The following is a 23901-nucleotide window of genomic DNA, read 5'->3' as shown; positions in this document are numbered from 1 at the left end:
GTTCTATCTCGTGAGACGTTGGAAACTTGGGCAAGGTGTCGCAAAGCATGGAACTGATGAGTATGGCATTACTGAAGTGGGCCTCTCATAGAGGGAGGTGGAGGTGGGAAGGCCAAGGATCTTCTCAACTATGCTGGGGTTTCATCAAAAGATGATGATCCAGATAAAACAGCAACTTCGATACACGTTTTAAACAGATTTGCAGATGTCTGAATTGTTTGAAGTATAGTTCTGTCAGAAAGTCCAAACTTCCTCTTTTCACCATCTCCCTTGGAGATCACTCTTAGCTTTTAGTAGCTTTGCCTCCCGAGAGAGAATTTCTCTGTCTCCCTGCCCCTATTCCTTCCAGCCCCGTATTTTTAGTTCTTTGTTGGACATCTCAGCTAGACATCTTGAGTGTGTATTACTTGCACTACAAATTCATCATATTCACAAAATGCTTCCCCAGACTAGATGTTCCTCCCAATCACCTGGTTTTCAGAGTACTCTGTTCCTTGTTCCCTGAGCTCAGAAACTCAGTTATTATTGGCTTCTTCCTCACATCTCATTAGTTGAGTCCTACACAGTTTCATATCCAGTTACTTCTAGTGTGTCATCCTTCTCCTTGCCCAGTTCAGGTCCCCCATTGCCTCTCGTCTAGATTATTCAAATAATTGTCTCTTATTCCTCCTATCCATTGTACTCCTTGCTACCAAATTTATTCTATGAGTGGCTTTGCCCCAGTAATGTCCCACTCCTCCTCCTCCTAAAAAACACTCTTCAGTAAATTCTGTTTGTGAAATTCTCAGGCCGACCTTCTAGGCCCTCCGTCTTATACATTGTGTGTGTGTGTGTGTGTGTGTGTGTGTGTGTGCGTGCGCACGCGCAGTGTATTTTATCAGGCCGTACTCGGGCCCTCTCCTTCAAGTACTTACTGTGTTGGGTCATTGTTGAATAAGTGAATTCCCCAATTAAAACCAATCCAGGACTTTCCCAGATGATTTTACCTCTTCCTTTTAGAGCTGCTCCCTCCACCTGGAATGGTTTTTCCATCTTCCTCCCTCTTTGGAAAAATCCTTCCATTCTCTAAAACCCATCTCCAATACCATGTCTGTCATGAAACATAAGCTTTATTTTTGGTTTTTGAACCACCACAGAACTTCATCCTTCCCATCTTGCACCTGGTATTGTAATCACTTCTGCACTTTTCTCATCAGGCTTCCTAGATTACAAGCCACTTATGGGCAAGGCAAGTGTCTTACCTGATACTGTATCTCAGCATGACATCTAAATCAGAATATGTGGATAAGGAGTATTGATGCATTTAATTAGGTAGAAAAAGAAAGGGTTTTCAAGCCTGGGCCTCCCTAATTTCTAGGAAGGTTGGCTTTTATTACACATTCCAGTACTCTTTGCTAGTTACACATCAAAGAGTTTGTTGAAATCTGATGATAAGTATGTACTAGAGCTTTCTTTCTTCCAGTTTTGAGTGTCTTATATAAATAGTAAACACGGGGCTACATTATATCCTTAATGCAATTAGACTCTTGAAATTCTTAATAAGGGAGTTCCAGGAACATAGTAGGTGCTCACAGAGTGGTTGTGGTTGAGTTGAATAATGTCATATTGAAAACCTCAAGAGAAATGGTGTGCCTGATTTCTTAACTATTTTAAATTCTCAAGACTCTTTAAAAACCATTTAGTTATTCTAGAGGGGAGAGAAGGGATGTCTTTTCAAGGAGATTATCATTAAGAATGTATAACACCATCTCTAAACTTGGAATAATCTTCCTTTTTCTTTCTTTAAGATTTAGTCGTCATGATCTCTTAATTGCTAAATCAGTTAGCCTTTGTCTCCATTGTCATCCCTCAGAATCTCAGCCTTTCTCTACAAGCATTACTGCCTTCCCCTCCTTGCCTGAACGGATGCCTGGCTCTCTCCCGAGGGGACCCCTTCACCTGCAGCCCTCCAAAGGGTGCCCTTTCATTCACTTCACATCAGCAGTCGAAGCCAGTGGCAGGGCTGATAAAGGCTGTGGTTGATTCCCACCCCCACCTCCTGTTCCTTTCCAGTCTCTTCCGGAACTGGACTCCTTCTACCTTCTTGTGAAAACCCAACCCCTTTCAGCCCTGTGCCGTGGGTCTCTACCCCCTCCTCAGCCTTGCTGGGAGATTTCCCAATTAATTAAAAACTTGACACTTGGTCCACTCAGAGCCTGCCATCATCCTGGGTGTCACTGCTGTTCACAAGGTCAGGCCCCCAGTAACATCGTCTCAGGGCTTGAGCCACATCACCTCTAGTGAACCTCTGCCCGTCTCGACTTCAGTTACCTACTTACAGACCCCAAAGAAGACCTTGCCATCAGCCCTCACTGTCACCTCCAGGATCCATGCGTGCCATCCAGTACAGCCTTCTCTGCCTCTACGCAGAGAAATCTGGAATTGCAGATCCGTTCCCAGCTTTCTAACCGCCTCTCAAGCCCTGGCTACTAGCTTCCCCTCAGCTTGCTGCACTAGCCCCCTGACTAGTTTTCCCTCTTCCATTCTGCCACCTACAATCCATGCTTCCCCCAACAACCAGAACAGTCTTTTGAAAACATGAACTGAATCATGGCGCTCACTGCCCCCACACACAAGTCTGCAGTGACTTCCCACTCCACTCGGAATAACAGGCCGGACTCTGCCTCACAGCCTACGAGGCCCTTTTTCACATGGCCCCTGCACCCCTCTCCAGCCTGTCACTCTCCCCTGAGTGCCCCTGGCTTTCTCCCTTGCTGCTTCTTCTAAGACTTGCATTGACCGCCCCCTCCCTTCTCTATGCATGCAAGACTAGGTCCTGCCTCAGCTCTCAGCTTGCACACCGCCTCGGACCTTGCTGCGCGCCTTCCCGTCTCTTTTATCTGAAACTCTGTGTGTGTGTGTGGGTGGGTGTGTGGGTGTGTGTGTGTGTGAGAGAGAGAGAGAGAGAGAGCGCACATTTACTGCCGTCGGAGGTTACTGATTTATCAGCTTATATATTAGCTCTTTTCCCTTCTGGGATGTAGGCTCTGGAGGATAGGGACTTTGAATATCTTATTCACCTCTGATTCCCCAGCATCTGATAGTACCTGATTCATATTGGGTATTTAATAAATATTTTCTGACTAAGTGAATAGCGTAAGCATCCTACCTCCCTCTGGCCTTCAGTGTACCATACTCCTTCTCATACCATCTTCCTTTCTTGGCCGAGGAAATGAATACCTGTTCTTTATATTGCAGCCCCATTGCCATGAATTTCCCTGTTATCTCACTTTGTCCAATTCCCAGAGTACATGGCCTGTCCATTGTTCATAGCATTGACCATCTGACATATTAATCTTTATATATGTTAGTATCTCACTAATGAATCAGCCCCTCAGCCCACCTGCCACCTACCCCCAACCCCCAGAAAGTAACTTTTGGAGAATAAGGAGTAGGTGGGTTTTTTCCTCTCTGTTGTATCCCCAGTCCTTTCTGTTGCATCCCCAAGTGCTTCTCGCACTGGGATAACCCAAGAAATATGTGATTGACCATCTACTCCCCCTTTCCATGTTCTTGTCTCTCCTGATTATCTGCCTCTCTGACTGCTCTTGCTGGAGGTCCCCTACATGTTGTAAGCATTTTCTTAAATTTTGCATCTAGTCTACTCGTTATATAATCTGCCCCAGGATTATTCTTTTCTTCTCCTTTAGCTTCAACTATCACTTCTTTGTGGATGAGCACACATCGATCTTTCTGACCTGAACTCTCTTCTGAATCACAGTGCTCAACTTCTGGTTGAGATGTTTGGGTTCTCACCTGCCCTCAGCTTGGAGAAAACCGTACCATTTACCTCCCCACGTGTGTCCCCTTCGGTTATGCTTCCCTGTCACCTTCACTAATGTATTGTGGCCTACCTAGCCACCTGGGTTCCGAGCCTGAGAGCCCTGCTCAGCATCTCTCTCTCCCAGGCCACGCATCCAACATTTCTCCAAGTCCGTTGCTTCGACCACGGGAATATGTCTCTTGTCTTCCCAGCTTCCCACCACTTCCCCCTCAGCAGTCCAACATACTCCTTCTCTTCTACAGCCCAGTTCTAACCCACTTCTCTGCGTAATTTACAGAGAGAGAAAGCCCTCTGCCCTCTGGTCCCCAAATCTGCCACAGCCGCGTCCTTTCTGGGGACACTTGGGACTTTGTTGATGATGTTCCCTCAATAGTGGGCTGAATTTTGATGCATGTGGCTAGCCTGTAGATTTTTGCATTAAGGAACTGTAAACTGTTTTGGTTCTAAAACTTCCCCGATAGGTCCAAGCTCCTGTCCTTTGTCTACCCACAAATGTTTTCCCTTGGTATGTCTTTCATAAACTTCTTCCCATAAACAGAGCACATTCTGAAGCTCAGTGCCAAAGACAATGACATCATCTCCAAAGTGGGCTACTGCCCGTGATGGTTCCCCAAGACAGGCCCTGCTCCCTCCTGCCTACCGCCGACATCTCCTGCCTCCTGAAACCCAACATGCATCCCAACAGCCTCACTTGCTGACTGTTCCCTGACTTCAGTGCCTTAAGAATAGAGGTGTCTGTTGAGGCAGATGCTTTAACTTAAGTTGCATTTTAGAGCCAAATGCTTTCACAACTGGAGGGTTTTCCCTGGAAATGGCCTGGAGTTGGAGCTGCTGATAGGAACTCACAGGTGGGCCTCTGGGGCAGTCACACAGGATGCTTTTTTAGGTTCTGACTCTATTGGGAATGGGATTACTAGGATTTGTTATTGTCAAGTCTGATGGGACTTAATCCAATTTTTTTTTTCCTTTTTTGGTGGGTTATGTGCCATTTCAGTATCTAGGCCTAGATCCTCTTAACACCTTAAAACTTCATAATTTTAGCTTACAGATTTTCATTAGTAAGTCACTTGATTGGAGTGAAGTGATCTATAGGTTAAAATCTTACCACAGGCTTCTGAATCACCTGAAGTAGAAGGCAATGCAAGTTTGTAGAGTGCCCTGGAGAAGTAGTTACTATGCTGGGCATTGGTGATCTTATTAAATTCTCTAAGAAGCGTAGGTAGCCTTCACTCCATTTTAAAGATCAGAATCAAGTAAGGTTCAGAGAGGTTATGTAACTACTGATGTCACACAGCAGCTAGCAAAGAGTTGATGCGGTATTTGATCATAGATTTAGCTCTGTGCCTCTGAAAGTTATGTTCTTTCCACCATATTCAGTAAATTTGACTTGTTTGCAGATCATACGTAGCACTGAAAATGTTTTATTTCTCGTCTCATTACAGTGATCAGTTAAGTAACATTTTTTGCATTCTCCCTTTCCTATCTTTTCTCCTCGCCACTGCCTTAGAGCATACTCCTTCCACGTTACTGCGGACGGTCAGATGCAGCCTGTCCCCTTCCCCCCGGACGCCCTCATTGGCCCCGGCATCCCCCGCCACGCTCGCCAGATCAATACCCTGAACCACGGGGAGGTGGTGTGTGCGGTGACCATCAGCAACCCCACGCGACACGTGTACACGGGCGGCAAGGGCTGCGTCAAGGTCTGGGACATCAGCCACCCCGGCAACAAGAGCCCCGTCTCTCAGCTCGACTGTCTGGTGAGTGAACGTGGATGAACGTGGTTTAAGCCCTCATGCAGAAAATAGGACCTGGATGTATCAGTAACACACAGAATTGATCCCAAGCGGGTAGTTGTCTTCAGTGGTTTGTGCTGTTTGACTTGGAGCGCTGACGAGAAGGTGTGTCTTCTTTCAGTTACTTAAGGTAGATTTATCCGGTTCTTCATGTGTGGCACTTGCTCCAGTGCAGTTTTCATTCACCCTGCCCAGTGCATGGGAACAGGCAGACCACTTGCTTTCCTATCTGATAAAGGAGTTTAAGAAAACTACGAGCCCACGATGGTTTCTGTGAGAGTGCACCCAAGTATCAGAATCTGTCACACTGTGAGACAAGAGTAACTTAATACTTCACGTGGCAAACACTAGCTCCCCCGTTAGCTGTCTCATGGGTATTCGTCCTTGGGTTATTTAGGAAATTTCAGTTTTATTTTCATCCTCGGACCAGCAGTAGCATGTTTCGCGGCAGCACGATGCTAGATCAGTTTAAGGTGACTGCACAAGATTCCCATAACCTCACGAGCTGGGAGGACGTGGTGTTTTCTGTCACGTAACACGCCTTGGTCAAGCCTTGCCTCCAGTTGGTGCTGCTTAATCGAGCCCATGCTGTCCCTTGGCCAGGTAACGCAGGGCCAGGCGAACGGAAGGGACCACAAGGTCTCTAGCTCCCTGGCACTTGTTTGGCAGCAGAAAGAGGGCCTTTCAGCAGCCAGGCCGTGTGTACCCAGTTCCCGGTGTGGCTCCTCCGGGGTTGTGAGCGCTGCTGCGTCTGCATGTGCGAATGACTCAGGCGGCTGGTTGATTCGCTGGTGCCGAGAGTGCGTCTAGATCTTTGCATTTTCATGCTAATTAAGATTAAATATCTCAGCACTGAATTTTGTAGATCAAGTTTAAGTACTTCCTTAATTTCATGTAATTTACTAGCATTAATCCACTTTATCATTGTCATAAGTGAAAATAGCTCATTGAAACCAGGAGGGAACACAACACTTTTATGGATTTTTGCTCTCATGTTAATGCTGTTTTCCTTTCCTCATGAATAACCTCTTGATGGGTTTTGTCTCTACAGAACAGGGATAACTACATCCGTTCCTGCCGATTGCTCCCTGATGGTCGCACCCTAATTGTGGGAGGGGAAGCCAGTACCCTGTCCATTTGGGACCTGGCGGCTCCCACCCCGCGCATCAAGGCGGAGCTGACGTCCTCGGCCCCCGCCTGCTACGCCTTGGCCATCAGCCCCGACTCCAAGGTCTGCTTCTCATGCTGCAGCGACGGCAACATCGCCGTGTGGGACCTGCACAACCAGACGCTGGTGAGGTGGGTCAGCAGGGTCCCTGCCCAGGGCACTGGATTTACCTGTGCTGTGCCAGAGAGCTGTGTGTGTGTCTTTTTAAAAACATGAAACATAACTGTCTTACTAAAAATTGTTAAGAATAGGGCCGTTTTAAGATGCTGTAAAATCTTGTTTTCTGCACCATTTGAACTTTATCGGATGAGGGGTTGTTTTCTTTCTTTTTTTTTTTTTTTAATTATACTAAGCATCACCAATTCAGGTTTTAAAATAGGAGGTCACTTTTATTTATTTTTCTTTTTTATAAATTTATTTATGTATTTATTTATCTTTGGCCGTGTTGGGTCTTTGTTGCAGTGCTCGGGCTTCTCATTGCGGTGACTTCTCTTGTTGCGGAGCACGGGCTCTAGGCATGCAGGCTTCAGTAGTTGTGGCACACAGGCTCAGTAGTTGTGGCTCATGGGCTCTAGAGCGCAAGCTCAGTAGTTGTGGCACACGGGCTTTGTGGCACTGCGGCATGTGAGATCTTCCCGGACCAGGGCTCGAACCCGTGTCCCCTGCATTGGCAGGCGGATTCTTAACCATTGTACTACGAGGGAAGTCCCAGGAGGTCAGTTTTACATAATTAATGCACATAAGGTGCCCGTGACCTCATGAGCTCGTTAGACTTATGTAGTTTGCCACCTGTGCTAACAAACCATCGTTGTCAGTAGGCACTCACTGAGAAGGTTCACAGTGCGTGGCGCAGTCCTTGGTGCTGTGTGTATCTGACACGTTCTTTCCTTCGACAAATGATCATTGAGCTCTTACCCTGGGCCCAGGCATTGTGTTGGGTGTGCCTCACCCTGAAATGATCTAGATAATCTGTTGCCCCACCTTACAGGATGGATAGACATAACTGTTTGTTTAGAAATGAGGTTGTGTAGGATCGGCACTGATAGGAAAAGCCCTGAAACACGTGTGTCTCCAGATGTTAGCACCTGAGAGAGCAGGAAGCCAGAGGTGTGATCTGCTAACGGGTGTGCAGAGGGTGTAGTGGAGCCCAGCTACAGGTCCAGGGGAGGGTGGGAGGAGAAGAGGCCCCTGCTGTCTGTCTGTAATGTATTTTGCAGGACGGAGCTCTATAAATGATTCCAAAAACAAAACAGTTAATCACTTTTTCGCCTTTTGAGTAAGGCTCTTATGAGGAACGGCTTCGAGGCCCCAGCCCCCGTGTCTTTCGTACATTTTACCTGCTCCTGGGGCAGCTGAGTCACGCTGAGGTGCTTTCCACGCTCCTTCCTTGAGAGCACGGCCTCTCATCCTGCACAGCCTCCTACAGTTGCGTTGTTGCTCGCTGGCAGGATTTGTTCTGCTGCTCACTGTGCCCATCCCCAGAGCTTTTAGCAGGGAAACGACTCCTTGCACCCTCTGAAATTCTCGCCGCCTTTCACATCACACCGACAGAATAGGTCTCAGGTTGTATCTTGGATTAGTTCATTTTCACGTGGCTGTGTTTTCTTTTGATTCAGGTGGAGAATTCCTTCCATCAGTTGTTTCAGTTGTTTTTAGCATAAGAGTAATTTGAAGAGGACTTCGTAAGTGTTCAGAAATAAACAAAACGTGCAGGAGATTCAGCATCTCAATTAAACTTTAATCTCTCTACGTATATGCTTTGTTATTACTTTGAATAATAGAAAATATAATAAAAACCAAAAGGAAATCTACGCATAGGGCCTGTAATGAAATTGATGGCTGAGGAATTCTAAACTGAGTTCACCTAAAAATTAACTGTTGAAGGACTTTTCTCCACGTTGGCATCTTCAGGCAATTCCAGGGCCACACAGACGGGGCCAGCTGTATTGACATTTCTAACGACGGCACCAAGCTCTGGACGGGCGGCTTGGACAACACGGTCCGGTCCTGGGACCTGCGCGAAGGGCGGCAGCTGCAGCAGCACGACTTCACCTCCCAGGTGTGCACTCGTGCACGTGACATTTTAGAGACCTGGTTTTGTGAAATATATGAGAGACTTCAGCGGCAATTCATTGACCACATGACAGAGTCACTTTTACTCTGAATTAGATAACTAAAAATTTTGTTGTTTTCTGTCAAAATACAACAGTGTATATTTTATTGAAGGACAGAAAAAAATTTCATTTATTACAGGCTTTTAGCAGGTTTTGATTTCAATGACCATTACTCTATAGATCTTTGAATTTCACACAATTGATTAGTAAGTTAGATTGTGGAGATCTGACTCATTACTTGGGATCACACCTTTGGCTTTGATTTCTTCCTGTACAATTCACATTATCTTGATTTCCTTCATTATTTAAGTAGTATCCCCAGAGGAAGCAGTGCCTCCCCTTTAAAGGAAGTGTGTCCTCTGTAGCCACCATCACCGTCACCTGTTTTAATTCTAGATCTTTTCTCTGGGCTACTGCCCAACTGGAGAGTGGCTGGCGGTGGGGATGGAGAACAGCAACGTGGAGGTGCTGCACGTCACCAAGCCCGACAAGTACCAGCTCCATCTCCATGAGAGCTGCGTCCTGTCACTCAAGTTCGCCCATTGTGGTAAGCAGGCCCCTGGCGTCCACTGCCTGTCATTCCTCCTTCCTCCTGATTCATTTCAAGTCCGGTCTTTAGTTCATTGACGTGTCCCTCTTCAGAATTATATTACTTCCTCATGCATGCCTACTTCCCAAATACCATGTAATTTTCTGCAGTTTATCCACTTTATCCTTGTCCTGAGTATAAATGACTCATTAAATCTAGGAGAGTGGGCTTTATTTTTCCAACGAAAAGAAACTCTTATTTGTTGCAGGTCAGATTAGGTGAGTTTTCTGTGTATCATTTGACGCTCTGTAACACAAGTCTCGGGACTCTGACAAAGGAATAAACACTACCTTTTTTGAAACCCTGTTCCTATAGGCAAATGGTTTGTAAGCACGGGAAAGGACAACCTTCTGAATGCCTGGAGAACACCTTACGGGGCCAGTATATTCCAGGTAACACTTCACTTGTGTAGCCTTCACCCACTGTGCGCTCACTGCATGGTTCTCTGTGCCTTCTCGCAGGTTAATAACGCACGGACGTGTCCTAGGCAGGAGCTAGTGTCACTCCCATCGCACAGAGGGGAAAACTGTGCCTGAGGGGGAGACTAGGGTCACAGCTGCAAGCTGTGCAGACAGGAGTTGTGTCCAGTTCTCCCTGAGCTCAGAGCCAAGGTGCCGTGCCCGTGGCCCTAACTAGCTCTTCACACCCCATCCCTTTTTACATGTTAGAGTAGCAGTTTCATGTCTTCTGTGAAATTTATTTATTTATTTAATTTTAATTATGGCTTTTAAAATTTTTGTTTAAAATTTGAGCATTTTGCTTGAATATTCATTCGTGTCGTTATTCCTGATTTCCCGCCCCCAAAAGAGTGCTGTGGAAAAGTGTAATAAATCTTGATTAATTTTATGAACTTTTATTCTTATTAACTCAGTGGTACTTTGTGTAGTTTGTGGAATTATTTGCAGGAGAACCAGATTGTAGGCATGATACACACTCACATACAGATCTCTCTCTTCTCTCCTGCTAGTAGGTGAGAATTTCATAGGCAAGTTAAAGAAGATTTCCTTTTTAACCTTCTGTATTTAGGATGTTATTTTCTAGGTGGTGGTCTGTTTTTAGGAATAACATAACAGCGTTGCAGTTTTCTTGACCATGTGGTACTAAGTTGTAGAGGAGATTAATTCATTTGAATCTAAAACTGCATATATTGAGTGAAAGTACTGTGCAAGATCATAGGACAGAAATAGCAGATTCTCACTGTCGTGAAGTTTATAATGTAATACAGTGGTTTTTGTATTGTCGATCACAACCTTTTAGATGGTCCCAACCAGCACTCTTTTAAAAAATGAAATTAAAAATGTTAAGAGTATATTTTTTGTAGTGAGTATAAGTATTATATCTCGTTTCTCTGGGTTATGAAGTAAAATTATGTCTCGGGTCTCTGGGTTGTGAAGTAAAATGTATTTATTACAGGTTGCGTTCCAAAAGTTTGAGAAACACTGGTAGTAGGTTAGCATCTACGTGTCAAACGTTCAAAGTCCCAGTTAAAATCCTGTGGGCTGTGTTTGTTTGTTTGTTTGTTTAGCACAGTTTAGTTTAAAGTTAACCGTGACTGCTTTGCAGTGGGTGTAGTTGAACATGGTATTTGGAGCTCTAATAAGAGTGGTAACATTCTTCTTACTAACTATTGAACTCCTCCCTACTTGCACATTTATATTCTATTTTTACATAGGGGACGACGAGGTTTTATGTTGAAATATTTTTACATTCCCTATCTCAAAAACTATAGTATTTTCAATATGGTTCCCCACTATTACCTCACCTGGACTCCGAGGCCACCTTCTGTCGTGGCAGACAGGTAAGCCGTCTTTACCTAATTACCTCTTTTACGGAAGGTGAGGGCCGAGACAGGTTAAGTGACGTGTCTAGCATTCTGCAGCTCCATCTACATCCAAGCCATCCGAGTGAAGGTGAGGGTTTTCACACTGAGAACCCTGTGCTCTTAGCTGGAGACTAGGATTTGAAGTAGAGCCTTCCTTCATCAGCGTCCAGGACTGCCTTTCCTCGCTTGGGCTCCTGTTTTGGTCAAGGGAACATGTTATGCTTCTTTTTGCTCCAGATCCTCCAGGCCTGCCTCTCAGTGTTCATGGGTTTTCTTTCAGTCTTTAACGTGTTCGTGTGTCTCTTCCCAGTCCAAAGAATCCTCATCGGTGCTCAGCTGTGACATTTCTGTGGATGACAAATACATTGTCACTGGCTCTGGGGATAAGAAGGCCACGGTTTATGAAGTTATTTATTAAGGACAAATCTTCATGCGAACTGGACTCCTCCTTGTAGCACTTTGTTCTGTCATCCTTCTGTTCCCCCGCATCCGAAACCAAGGATTTCCAGTACTCATTGCAGTCGTGGAGCTCAGTCCCCGCCTTCCCCCACTTCCTTCCTGCTGTTGAATTGTGAATACTCGTTAAGAACCTGTGATACCAAATCTTCAGCTATCTACTCGGAAGAACATGGATAAACCCTACTTAACAGTGAAAGGAATCTTTAATTATGTATTATATCTGTAATATATTTATTTTGTTTAAAGAAGGCTTTCTAACAATGACTGACTAAATAAAGCTGTCTGCTCCTGCATTGATAATGAAGATGCGTTGTATTTGGTACCCCTCCCCCCCTTTTTTTGGCAAAGGAGGGGAAAGGAAGGTCTAAAATAACTGATTAAAAATGTCACTAAATGTAGACTAATGACTGTATAGAGATGTGAAATGTATAATTACATATGGAAGCAATATGTTGCTGTGTTGTTAGATGTTTTTGTTTTTTACTTATTTTAAAGATGTTTGGAAATTTGAATAATTAGAAGGTGACAGACCATGTCATATTCATTTGAGTCTATTTGGACAACTTTAACCAATATATCTATAGCTTTAGATTATATTCGATAAAAGTAATTGGACTTTTTCTTTTTTTCTTTTTTTGACTTGTTGACAAGTGTCTTTGTAATATGTTTTTAATTCCCTTTTTTTAATTGTATTATAGACAGATGAACAAATTAAATTTGGCCTCAAAGTGAGAACTTAATCCCTTCTGGGTATTTTTGCCACATTTCTTTGCAGAGGGAGATGTATACCTTTGGGCAGTTTTGTCAACACGAGAAATGATGGGTTATTTTTTGGCGTGTTCTTTGGGAACTGCACAGATTCAGGGGAGGATTCCTCCCACTGTGCAAGTCAAGTCTTTTACAAGACAAGGAGCAGAGGAGGATTTGCAAGGACCTCCCTCTGAAAATCAGAAAGAATGGACTCTCACCTGGGATGAGAACTTGCTTTCTTTACCTCCGGTTCTTTCCATGTCTTAGCTGGATGTCCCTGAAATGGACACAGGCTGTGCCATTGTGCCAGAAACATTGTTGTTAACTTTTATGTTGTTGTTGTTGCTGTTAAACTATGATATGTGACTCCTTTTTTTTTTATTATTATTTTTTGTTTGAATGCTTTAAAAATCCTTTAAGTCTGTGGATCTGCTGATGTACAGTGCCTTTGCTGCTATGGATCAAAATCAAGAGAACTGTGTAGATAAACTTTATTGTATAAGTAGAAAATTACTTAATTTCATACTAGAAATGGATGGATGCTGCAAGTTGAAATGGATTGTCCATTGACGTTCCTAATGTGGTAGCAGGAAAAAAAAAATGGTGTCTTAAGTGCTTAGTGTTTGATGTCTTTAACAGTTTCGTAAAACTCTACAGTGTAGAAAGATTTTGATACTAAACTGTGCATTGTACATAGTTCTAATGCATTGTATTGACCACCAGTACTTCTATAATGGTAGATTGTTTGTGCATTCAGACTTTTAAGCATTAAACATAAATAACTTCTAGTATGCTTATTTCTAATTCTTTGTTTTGCTGGCTTTAGTTTATTTTCATCTTTGACTGTGCCACTCGTATATATTAAAGATTACTAGTTTTATTCAAGGGAGATTGCTGTAAAAAGTCATGTGGGCTTTCTGATTGTTGCTGTTTTGGTTCTGTGTTTGTTCCTACTTGAGAAGAGCTAGAAGGGAGGGTGGATGGAGGTTATCGATGACGGCAAGTATTTATTGCGTGCCTCTTTAGTTTGTCAAAAAGTTGTCATGTTACCGAAAGCCGTGATGCTTTAGAGCTGTGCTGTTCAATATAGTTACCACTGGCCATTTGTGGCTGTTTGATTTTAACTTGATTAAAATTTAAAATGCAGCTTATCAGTCATACTAACTACATCTCAAATGTCCAGTTTGCCACATACAACTAGTGGCTAGCATGTTGGACTACGTCAATTTATAGAACATTTCCAAGATCCCAGAAAGCTCTGTGGGACCAAGGCTGCTTTAGAGTTAGCCGATGCATACCATTTCCAGCCTTGGGGGTTTGGGAACCGTTTCCAACGTGATACACTGAAGGCTTTGAACGCCTGAGGTCCCTCGGGCTGCTCCTGCTTGGCTTTGTGAAGCTTCAGCATAAGAAGGTCCTTAAAGAATTCTAAACTTCTGGGACTCAAAAACCTGACATTTTATGCATCCACTGGGTAGAAAGAAGGCTGGGCGTTGGGAGCCCCCACGGTGGTCTGGAGTGTCTCAGTGATCAGCTGTGAGAGGTAGCGAGTCTTTAGGTGCTAAGAGTTCAGCAGTGTTCCTCATGGCAGCAGCACTTCACATGTGAGTGCCATGAGTGCTGCTACATCAGATGAATAACGTTTTTGAAGTATTAGCTTAATTAATTTCTGTTTATCCTTATTAACATTTCTTATAAAGTAATAAATAGAGAATTGGAGTAAAAGAAAAATCATCTTGACACAAGGAGTCTGACACTTGCCTACTGTGTTGACACTTGTAGAAGAAGAAAGCGCCTACCTCAGGGAGTTAGAACTTTTGTTTGGTGCCTGGTGGGTCAAGTCTGTGATGCCCTTCAGTTTTCTCCTTAGAGAGATCCAAAACACTGGCCGTTGTACTGGATCAAAAATCGAGGTGAACGTGTGAATAAACCTAGCTTTTTAAAATAAATGGGCATCTACTTCCTCTCACTGCTGAGGTTTTATCAGATTAGATTTTTATGTCTCTGATGTCAATCTCAGGCCTGGATTGCTGTGCACAGCAGTCTTGATGTTGTCGTTTTAATTATAACTTGGTCTGCCATAGTTTTTACTCCCAGTCTGGTCTTGCAGAGTCTGAAGAACGACAAAGACAGAATCACCCTGAACCAGGGAAAACTTAGTTCCAATGAAAGAAGAGAATGGTGCGTGGGACTGGAAGGTTGACTTACGTAGAACTACCAAGAAGTAAAAAGAATCCCTGATTGAAGACCTTCCAAGACCGGCAGGTCAAATGTACAGTGATAGATGCTAACATCTAAAAGTTTTTGCAGGTACACACCTCACTTGTGGGCCACTACTTACTGGCTTCTTGGCCAGTGAGCTGCAGAAGATCAGTCTTACCCTGGAATGGTGTGTGTTGAAGCTTGAACCGCAGCCCTGTAACACCTGCAAGTGGTTGGAGTTCCGCAGCCATGGCATATCCAGAAACTCAGTTTCAGGCCATCTCGTAGCCACGAAATCCTGGGACCCTACAGCCAAGAGCAGGAGAAATTGATGTCGCAATTCCTGGACAGAGGTGCAGTCCCCGAGCAAGACTTTGATCAGCTAGACCGTCAGTGATGCTCTCAGCTGCGCCATATGGCCAGTTTTTGTATCCTCAGTTGGACATTCTTGCACTGGCATCATATAACTAAAGGGATTTGTCAACTTATATTTTTGGCAGTTGTAAGGAGATTTGTACTGGAATTCCTTGCCCAGCATTAAGTAAGCAGTTACAAAATTCTAGAGATGTGGGTACCAAAAGAAATTCTTTCGACATTCTTGGATATACATGTCTGGAGCTACCAGCTCCTGGGCAACCTGTAGGGTGGCATCAGCAACGAGCTCTGGGTCCTGCCACCCCTCAGTTTCCCACTGGGGCATCAGCAGCAGAAGCAGTGACTCACCACCATCCCTGTTTTTTGCTTTTTTGGGTTTTTTTGTTCTTTTGTTTTTTGTTTGTTTTGTTTTTTTTTTTTTTTTGCTTTTAACTAATTGCACTTATTTGCCTTTCAGTTCAAGCTTCCATTCAGAACTGACAATGGAAATACTGTATTTTTGACAACCCAAGCACGTCAGAAAACCTCTCGTGTTGGAACATTTTAACACCAATGCTGTTCTAGTGGTAGGAACTTAACTTTCGTTGCAAGCTGCTGTTAACATTTTATTTTAGTTCTTTTAGTTTTAGTTCGGGTTTTTGGCAGCAAGTGGCAGAATTTTTTGGTCCCAGATAGGAACTAGCAGCGGAGCTGGGCTCTAGTTTACCTCTCCCCAGGGAAGGAAATCCTCAGCTGGGATCTTAGGTATTTGGCCTACAGGGAAGGAGAATTCCCACAGGGCTGCCTTTAGTCCAGAGGAAAACCATGAGCACAGTGCTTTCACAGAAGTTGTTCTGTCTGATCTCACAGCAGGCCTAGACAGGCTGGATGCCAGAATACTGAATTTACGCTATAGGGCACAAAGCATCAGAGGAGAACAATGATTTTCCCAAACTCTCTTATCTCCCAGGGAAGACAAGTCAGCCTAAACCCCAAGGCTCTGGACTTGCAGTTGAAATTCTGTGCCCACCGTGGCAGATTAGAGGGACATTGGGAAGGGAGCGTTCCAGGTGCTTATAACTTGCTGCTCTTCACCCCTTAGTTTCACATGAATTAACTGGCTCTGGAGACTTTGACATCACAGCATCGCTTGAAAACTCCTTGAATCAGTCACAGGTAGTCTTTTGAGTTCTTGCAATGTGTGTACTCACTGTGTCCATGATGGGCTCGTAGAATTCCCCACGCCTGACCCTGGCATCTCACTGCTCAGGCGGGGATCCTCCCCCGTTAACCTGACACTGTAGCTTGATGAAAATATTTGGAACTAATAAGTTTTCTGTTATTTTGGCAGAAGACTTAAACTCACATAAACGTCGTGCTTTATTTGACTCGCGTGCAGCAAATAAACGTACACACACTAAAAGGTACATGTGAGGTGTCTGGGTTTTGAGAATTTAGGCAGTAAATGTTTGGACTCTTCAGGTGGAGTCCAAACTAATGTCCAAATGGTTTCTAGTGGCCCAGCATTTCTCCCCAGACTTAGGTAGTAGTTGGCCATTTCTCAGTCTTTACTAGATGCCTCCACAGCCTCTTCTAAAAGAAGCTACCATAGGTGGTACCCTGGCCATGTCTTGTGTCACGTGGCAGAAAGAATGAGCTGAGTTCGCTATTTTTCTTCTTTCAGGAGGCTGGGAAGTAGCAGGAGAATGAGTTAGTGGTGGGAATTAAGTCAAAGGAAACCGTCAGGGCGAGCATGTGCCCTTCCACCTGTGGACAGCAGCACATGGACAGGAAGCGACCCCATCAGGAACCACCAGGAGGGATGGCGTGAGACCCCCCGACCACCATGCATCGAGCAGAGCAGAGTCTTCCTTAGGACAACTACCCATTATTTGAAGAACTTCCGTCAGATGCCTCTGTGCCCCCAAAGAGTTCAGCTGAAACAAATACTACTCGCCTCAACCTTTACTGGGTCAAGTCTTAGCGTCATGCATCCAACTCGGAGAAGCTTGGTGCTGCTGAAAACAAAGCACCCTCCCCCCCCCAAAGTCTGTTCATCTTTCCCAGATGAATGTATTAGTTGAAGCAGTCGTCCGTTAGGCTTTGTTCTTCAATCTCCTGCAGCTACTCATAGCCCCTTTAATTTTTCTCCCAAGTAGACAATCAGTGTTAAAGAAATGTGATTTCAGGTTTTGTGGCTGGGTTGGGAAGTTAGGGTTTCCAGGCTGACGGTCAGTCAACCCCACTGCGTGCACATCTTTAGGCCTCAAAGTTTTCGAGAGAACAAGAACAGCCTCCTGGGCGCAAGGTGGTGGTTGTGAAGGTTACTCTGAGGACAAAGGCCTTGATTCACAGACCCCTGTTCCTGAGTGACAGTCTTAAAGCATAAAGTGCCCCTAGTGAGAATTTTAGTGTTACACAAGCTGCCTAAAAGTGAAGGATTTAGCTTCAATCCCTGAGGGGCTGTGGGCTTGCATTCCTATCAAGATGCTCAGCACGAGGTAGTTGCCCTGGGCCGATGCTGGCTTTGCAGGCATCCTGCTGTGCGCGCAGCTTTGAGCCAGGAGCACCAGACTTGCGTTCAACACCTTCAGACGTCTAGCTGACAGCATTTCCATCCCACAGCCTTTTTCTGTTTGTTTGAATATGTATTTTTCTCGCTGAAGATTTGTTTTCACATGAGTTACAGAGAAAGCACTATGGTGTCTTTTTCATAATACATGCTCTAAGATTTGTGGAACTCATGGAAACTTGGAACCTGACCCCAGACCTGCAGGAGTGCATAAGATAAGGCAAGTTGGTGGTGTTCAAGCTTATAAAGGTTTATCTCTTTTTTTCCACAGCTTTATCGAGATATAATTGACATGTAACGTTGTGTGAGCTGAAGGTGTACAATGTGATGATCTGATACACATATAATACTGTGAAATGATGACCGCAGTAAGGTTAGTTGGCACACCCACCACCTCACTTAATGACTGTGTGTGTGGTGGGAATATTTAAGGTTTACTGTCATAGCAACTTTCAAGTATATAATACAGTACTGTTACCTAGAGTCACCGTGCTGCACATTAGATCCCCAGAACTTATGTATCTTATAGCTGGAAGTTTGTATCCTTTGACCAGTGTCTCCCCTATTTCCCCCCAATCCCCTTTCCCTTATCCCCAAGCCCCTGGAAACCACTGTCCTATGCTGTTTCTATGAGTTTGGCTTTGTTTAGATTCCACATACAAGTGGGATCATAGAGTGTTTGTCTTTCTCTGTCTGACTTATTTCACTTAGCATCATGCCCTGGGGGTCCATCCATGTTGTAACTAGCAGAATTTCCTTCTTTCTAATAGCTGCATCATATTTCCTGTGTGTGTGTGTGTGTGTGTGTGTGTGTGTGTGTGTGTGTGTATCACATTTTTTTAACCCACGTGTTGATGGACACTTAGGTTGTTTCCACTTCTTGGCTGTTGTGGATAATGCTGCAGTGAACATGGGGGTACTGTTTTAGTGACTGCACCAATTTACATTCCCACCAAAAGTGCACGAGGGTTTCCTTTTCTCTACAACCTCACCAACATCTATTTCTTGTCTTCTTGATCATAACCATTCTGACAGGTGTGAGGTGCTATCTCATTGTGGTTCTGGTTTGCATTACCCTAGTGTTTAATGATGTTTAGCATGTTTTCATTTACCTGTAGATATCTGTATGTGTTCTTTGGAAAAATATTTAGGTCCTGTACTCATTTTTAAATCAAAATTATTGTTTGCTATTACGTTGTATGAATTTCTTAAATATTTTGGATATTAACCCCTTATCTGATATGTGATTTGCAAATATTTTCTCCCATTCCATAGGTTGCCTCTTCACTTTGTTGATTTTTTTTCTTTTGCTGTGCAGACAGCTTTTTAGTTTTATGTAGTCCCACTTGTTTATTTTTGATTTTCTTTTGTGCTTTTGGTATCACATCAAAAAGTTCATTGCTAAGACCATTGTGAAGGAAATTTTCCCCTGTATTTTCTTTTAGGGGTTTTATAGTTTCAGGTCTCACATTTAAGTCTTTAATCCATTTTGAGTTAATTTTTGTGAATGGCATAAGATAAGGGTCCAGTTTCATTATTTTGCATGTGATTATCCAGTTTTAACACCATTTATGGAAAAGACTATCTTTTCCCCATTGTGTATTCTTAGGTCCCTTGTCAAATATTATGTGGCTATATAGGCATGGATTTATTTCTGGGCTCTCAATTCTGTTCCATTGGCCTGTGTCTGTTTTTATGCCGGTACCATACTGTTTTGATTACTATCGCTTTGTAGTACAGTTTGAAATCAGGGAGTGTGATACTTCCAGCTTTGTTATTCTTTCTCAGGATTTGGCTATTCAAGGTCTTTGGGGGTTCCATACAAATTTTAGCATTGTTTTTTCTATTTCTGTGAAAAAATGCCATTGAAATTTTGATAGGGATTGCATTGAATCTATAGATGACTTTGGGTAGTATGGATTTTTTAACAATGTTCTTCTGATCTACAAACGCAGGATATCTTTCCATTTATTTGTGTCCTCTTCAATTTCTTTCATCATAGTTTTCAGTGTAGAGATCTTTCACCTTTTTGGTTAAATTTATTCCTAAGCATTTTATTGTTTTTTGATTACATCCTGCCCAGAGGCACTACATAATCAAGCACATTAATATTTCTGGGGCAAAACATAAATGTTCATACTAAGTGGAGTAGTGATGACTCTAAATGTCTACATCTCAGTTCAGGGCAATTTTGCCCCAAATACATCATGAAAAAACTTCTGGTATTCTTCAAATTTTCCATCGTGGAATAGGAAATAAGGGATTTGTGGACCAGTACTCGTGTTGTCCCCATTTTATAGATTAGAAATCAGATCCACAGAGGTCAAGTGACTTGAATGACAGACGCTTGTTCTGTCTCGCACCAGAGCCAGTATCAGCCCGTCAGTGACTGGAACGAGGTTGCCCAGATGTTCTTCTGGCTCTCTCTTTTATACTGCTGTGTCTTACTCCCATATACACTTCCAAATCTTCTGCATCTCTAATAATCTGTCACTGAAAATTACTCTCATTATGCCCAAGCAAAATTCCATACTTTTTCCTTAAAAAGAAGAAAATAGGCCCTGAGCTTTGCCATAGTGTCCTGAGTTCTGAGAAGCTTACTTCTTGGTTTGATGCTATTTTCTATATGATGAAAAGTCTGATCTTTAAACGTGAGGCATTGTTAAAAGCAGTATGCTTCAATGGTAACAAAAACATCAGCAAAAAACATGAAGCATCAAAATATCTTTCAAATAATTTTCTGATTGGAAATGCCCTAATACATGTTTTGTTTTCCTCTTCCAAACTTCAAACATGCTTAGCTTTTTCCCATGTTACTCTTTTGATAAAAAGTTTTGTTTTGTTTTGGCTTTTTGTTTTGTTTTGTTTCGCTTTGTTTGAAAAGTACTTTGTAGCATGTACAATAGACTTGTTTGAAAGATGGGTCACACAGGAAGATTTTCTTTGATTACTACTGTGTGTTTTGATTCATGAGCTCATAAAAGCCCAACCATGGTGGTTAAAACAAAATTGTTTACTGCACTGAGATAACAGGAGGCCCAGCTCACAGGATAGACTGAGCTGTGAGGCAAAGGACAGAGGTTGCTTGAAATCATGGGAGCCACTATTCTGGGTCCACAAAGGCGTTTTGATCCAATGTTATAGTTTGGGGAAACTTTGATTATGTACCCTGTGTACTTGCTGTCACACACCTGTATGAAACAGGTTGATTCTCTCCATCGCCAAGAAAGGAACTCTCAGGGAATTCAAAGAGATGACATTGTAGAGTTGTTTTGTTTTTTTGAACATCTTTTTTGGAGTATAATTGCTTTACAATGGTGTGTTAGTTTTTGCTTTATAACAAAGTGAATCAGCTATACATATACATATGTCCCCATATCTCTTCCCTCTTGCGTCTCTCTCCCTCCCACCCTCCCTATCCCACCCCTCTAGGTGGTCACAAACCAACAAGCTGATCTCCCTGTGCTATGTGGCTGCTTCCCACTAGCTATCTATTTTACATTTGGTAGTGTATATATGTCCGTGCCACTCTCTCACTTTGTCACAGCGTACCCTTCCCCCTCCCCATATCCTCAAGTCCATTCTCTACTAGGTCTGTGTCTTTATTCGCATCTTACCCCTGGGTTCTTCATGACTTTTTTTTTTTTTCCTTAGATTCCATATATATGTGTTGGCATATGGTACTTGTTTTTCTCTTTCTGACTTACTTCACTCTGTTTGACAGACTCTAGGTCCATCCACCTCACTACAAATAACTTAATTTCGTTTCTTTTTATGGCTGAGTAATATTCCATTGTATATATGTGCCACATCTTCTTTATCCATTCATCTGTTGATGGACACTTAGGTTGCTTCCATGTCCTGGCTATTGTCAATAGAGCTGAAATGAACATTCTGGTACATGACTCGTTTTGAATTATGGTTTTCTCAGGGTTATATGCCCAGTAGTGGGATTGCTGGGTCATATGGTAGTTCTGTTTGTAGTTTTTTAAGGAACCTCCATACTGTTCTCCATAGTGGCTGTATCAATTCACATTCCCACCAACAGTGAAAGAGGGTTCTCTTTTCTCCACACCCTCTCCAGCATTTATTGTTTCTAGATTTTTTGATGATGGCCATTCTGACCAATGTGAGATGATATCTCATTGTAGTTTTGATTTACATTTCTCTAATGATTAATGATGTTGGGCATTCTTTCATGTGTTTGTTGGCAATCTGTGTATCTTCTTTGGAGAAATGTCTATTTAGGTCTTCTGCCCATTTTTGGATTGGGTTGTTTGTTTTTTTGTTATTGAGCTGCATGAGCTGCTTGTAAATTTTGGAGATGAATCCTTTGTCAGTTGCTTCATTTGCAAATATTTTCTCCCATTCTGAGGGTTGTCTTTTGGTCTTGTTTACGGTTTCCTTTGCTGTGCAAAAGCTTTGAAGTTTCATTAGGTCCCATTTGTTTATTTTTGTTTTTATTTCCATTTCTCTAGGAGGTGGGTCAAAAAGGATCTTGCTGTGATTTATGTCATAAAGTGTTCTGCCTATGTTTTCCTCTAAGAGTTTGATAGTGTCTGGCCTTACATTTAGGTCTTTAATCCATTTTGAGTTTATTTTTGTGTATGGTGTTAGGGAGTGTTCTAATTTCATACTTTTACATGTAGCTGTCCAGTTTTCCCAGCACCACTTATTGAAGAGGCTGTCTTTTCTCCATTGTATATTCTTGCCTCCTTTATCAAAGATAAGGTGACCATATGTGCGTGGGTTTATCTCTGGGCTTTCTATCCTGTTCCATTGATCTGTATTTCTCTTTTTGTGCCAGTACCATACTGTCTTGATTACTGTAGCTTTGTAGTATAGTCTGAAGTCAGGGAGCCTGATTCCTCGAGCTCCAGTTTTCGTTCTCAAGATTGCTTTGGCTAATCGGGGTCTTTTCGTGTTTCCATACAAATTGTGAAATTTTTTGTTCTAGTTCTGTGAAAAATGCCAGTGGTGGTTTGATAGGGATTGCATTGAATCTGTAGATTGCTTTGGGTAGTAGAGTCATTTTCACAATGTTGATTCTTCCAATCCAAGAACATGGTATATCTCTCCATCTATTTGTATCATCCTTAATTTCTTTCATCAGTGTCATAATTTTCTGCATACAGGTCTTTTGTCTCCTTAGGTAGGTTTATTCATAGATATTTTATTCTTTTTGTTGCACTGGTAAATGGGAGTGTTTTCTTAATTTCACACTCAGATTTTTCATCATTAGTGTATAAGAATGCCAGAGATTTCTGTGCATTAATTTTGTATCCTGCTACTTTACCAAATTCATTGATTAGTCCTGGTAGTTTTCTGGTAGCATCTTTAGGATTCTCTACGTATAGTATCATGTCATCTGCAAACAGTGACAGCTTTACTTCTTCTTTTCCGATTTGGATTCCTTTTATATCTTTTTCTTCTCTGATTCCTGTGGCTTAAACTTCCAAAACTATGTGTAGAGTTTTTTGTTTGTTTGTTTGATTCTTTTTTTTTTTTTTTTTTGCGGTACGCAGCCCTCTCACTGTTGTGGCCTCTCCTGTTGCAGAGCACAGGCTCCAGACGCGCAGGCTTAGTGGCCATGGCTCACGGGCCCAGCCGATCCGTGGCATATGGGATCTTCCCAGACCGGGGCACGAACCTGCATCCCCTGCATTGGCAGGCGGACTCTCAACCACTGCGCCACCAGGGAAGCCCCTGTTTGTAGAGTTTTAATTAAGGTCTCATCACAGAACTTGGACCAGTTAAGTTACTGTCTGAATTGCTTTCCTGTGAAAAAAAACAAGGGCTGCCAGAGCCAGCGCAGTGATGCATAACCAATTAGTGAATGTAATTGGTTCCTTGAGGAGAATTGGGCTGCTATGAGTGTTTTAAGTGTGTTTTCAGGGTCATCTTTTGGAGATGTTGCAAAATTGTAATCCTGTTCAGCTGTGGTAACTGACAAATCTTTCCTGAAGTCTCCAGCCATCCAGGGAGGTATCACTACGTCCAGAATCGAACATTGATGCCTTATGTCACCCGCTCTTTGGAGGTAGGGATTGTACACGATGCTACTGGTGGGCACAGCAGGCAGTAGTGAGTGTTAGCTCTTTCCCTGATTAACCCACCCCCCTCACACTGTTAGACAAGACAGCATTTCCAGTGGATATTTGCTCTCTGATCTATTATAGGACTAACTTATGTGTATAGAAGTTTCCATGTAAAATGTGGCAATAATCAAGCTGGTTAGCAACCGCGTCGAAGAAG

General features: G+C 43.0%; 1 protein-coding gene across 3 annotated transcripts in view; it reads left to right on the top strand.

Moving 5' to 3' along the window:
- TLE4 (TLE family member 4, transcriptional corepressor) overlaps positions 1–13424 on the top strand; it is a 155349-nt gene extending 141925 nt beyond the window's left edge. For all 3 annotated transcript variants that reach the window (XM_060014588.1, XM_060014590.1, XM_060014589.1), the window contains exons 15-20: positions 5331–5580; positions 6668–6915; positions 8696–8843; positions 9295–9445; positions 9803–9879; positions 11620–13424. In XM_060014588.1, the coding sequence (XP_059870571.1) occupies positions 5331–5580; positions 6668–6915; positions 8696–8843; positions 9295–9445; positions 9803–9879; positions 11620–11727 (982 nt within the window). In that variant the 3' untranslated portion in view covers positions 11728–13424. The remainder of the gene's footprint in view (positions 1–5330; positions 5581–6667; positions 6916–8695; positions 8844–9294; positions 9446–9802; positions 9880–11619) is intronic.
- Positions 13425–23901: the final 10477 nt, after the last annotated feature.

The sequence above is a fragment of the Delphinus delphis genome, chromosome 6, assembly GCF_949987515.2.
Source record: "Delphinus delphis chromosome 6, mDelDel1.2, whole genome shotgun sequence".
NCBI classification, from domain to species: Eukaryota; Metazoa; Chordata; class Mammalia; order Artiodactyla; family Delphinidae; genus Delphinus; species Delphinus delphis.
The sequence above is the reverse complement of the archived record's forward strand: the minus strand, read 5'-3'. Positions and strand labels throughout refer to the sequence as shown.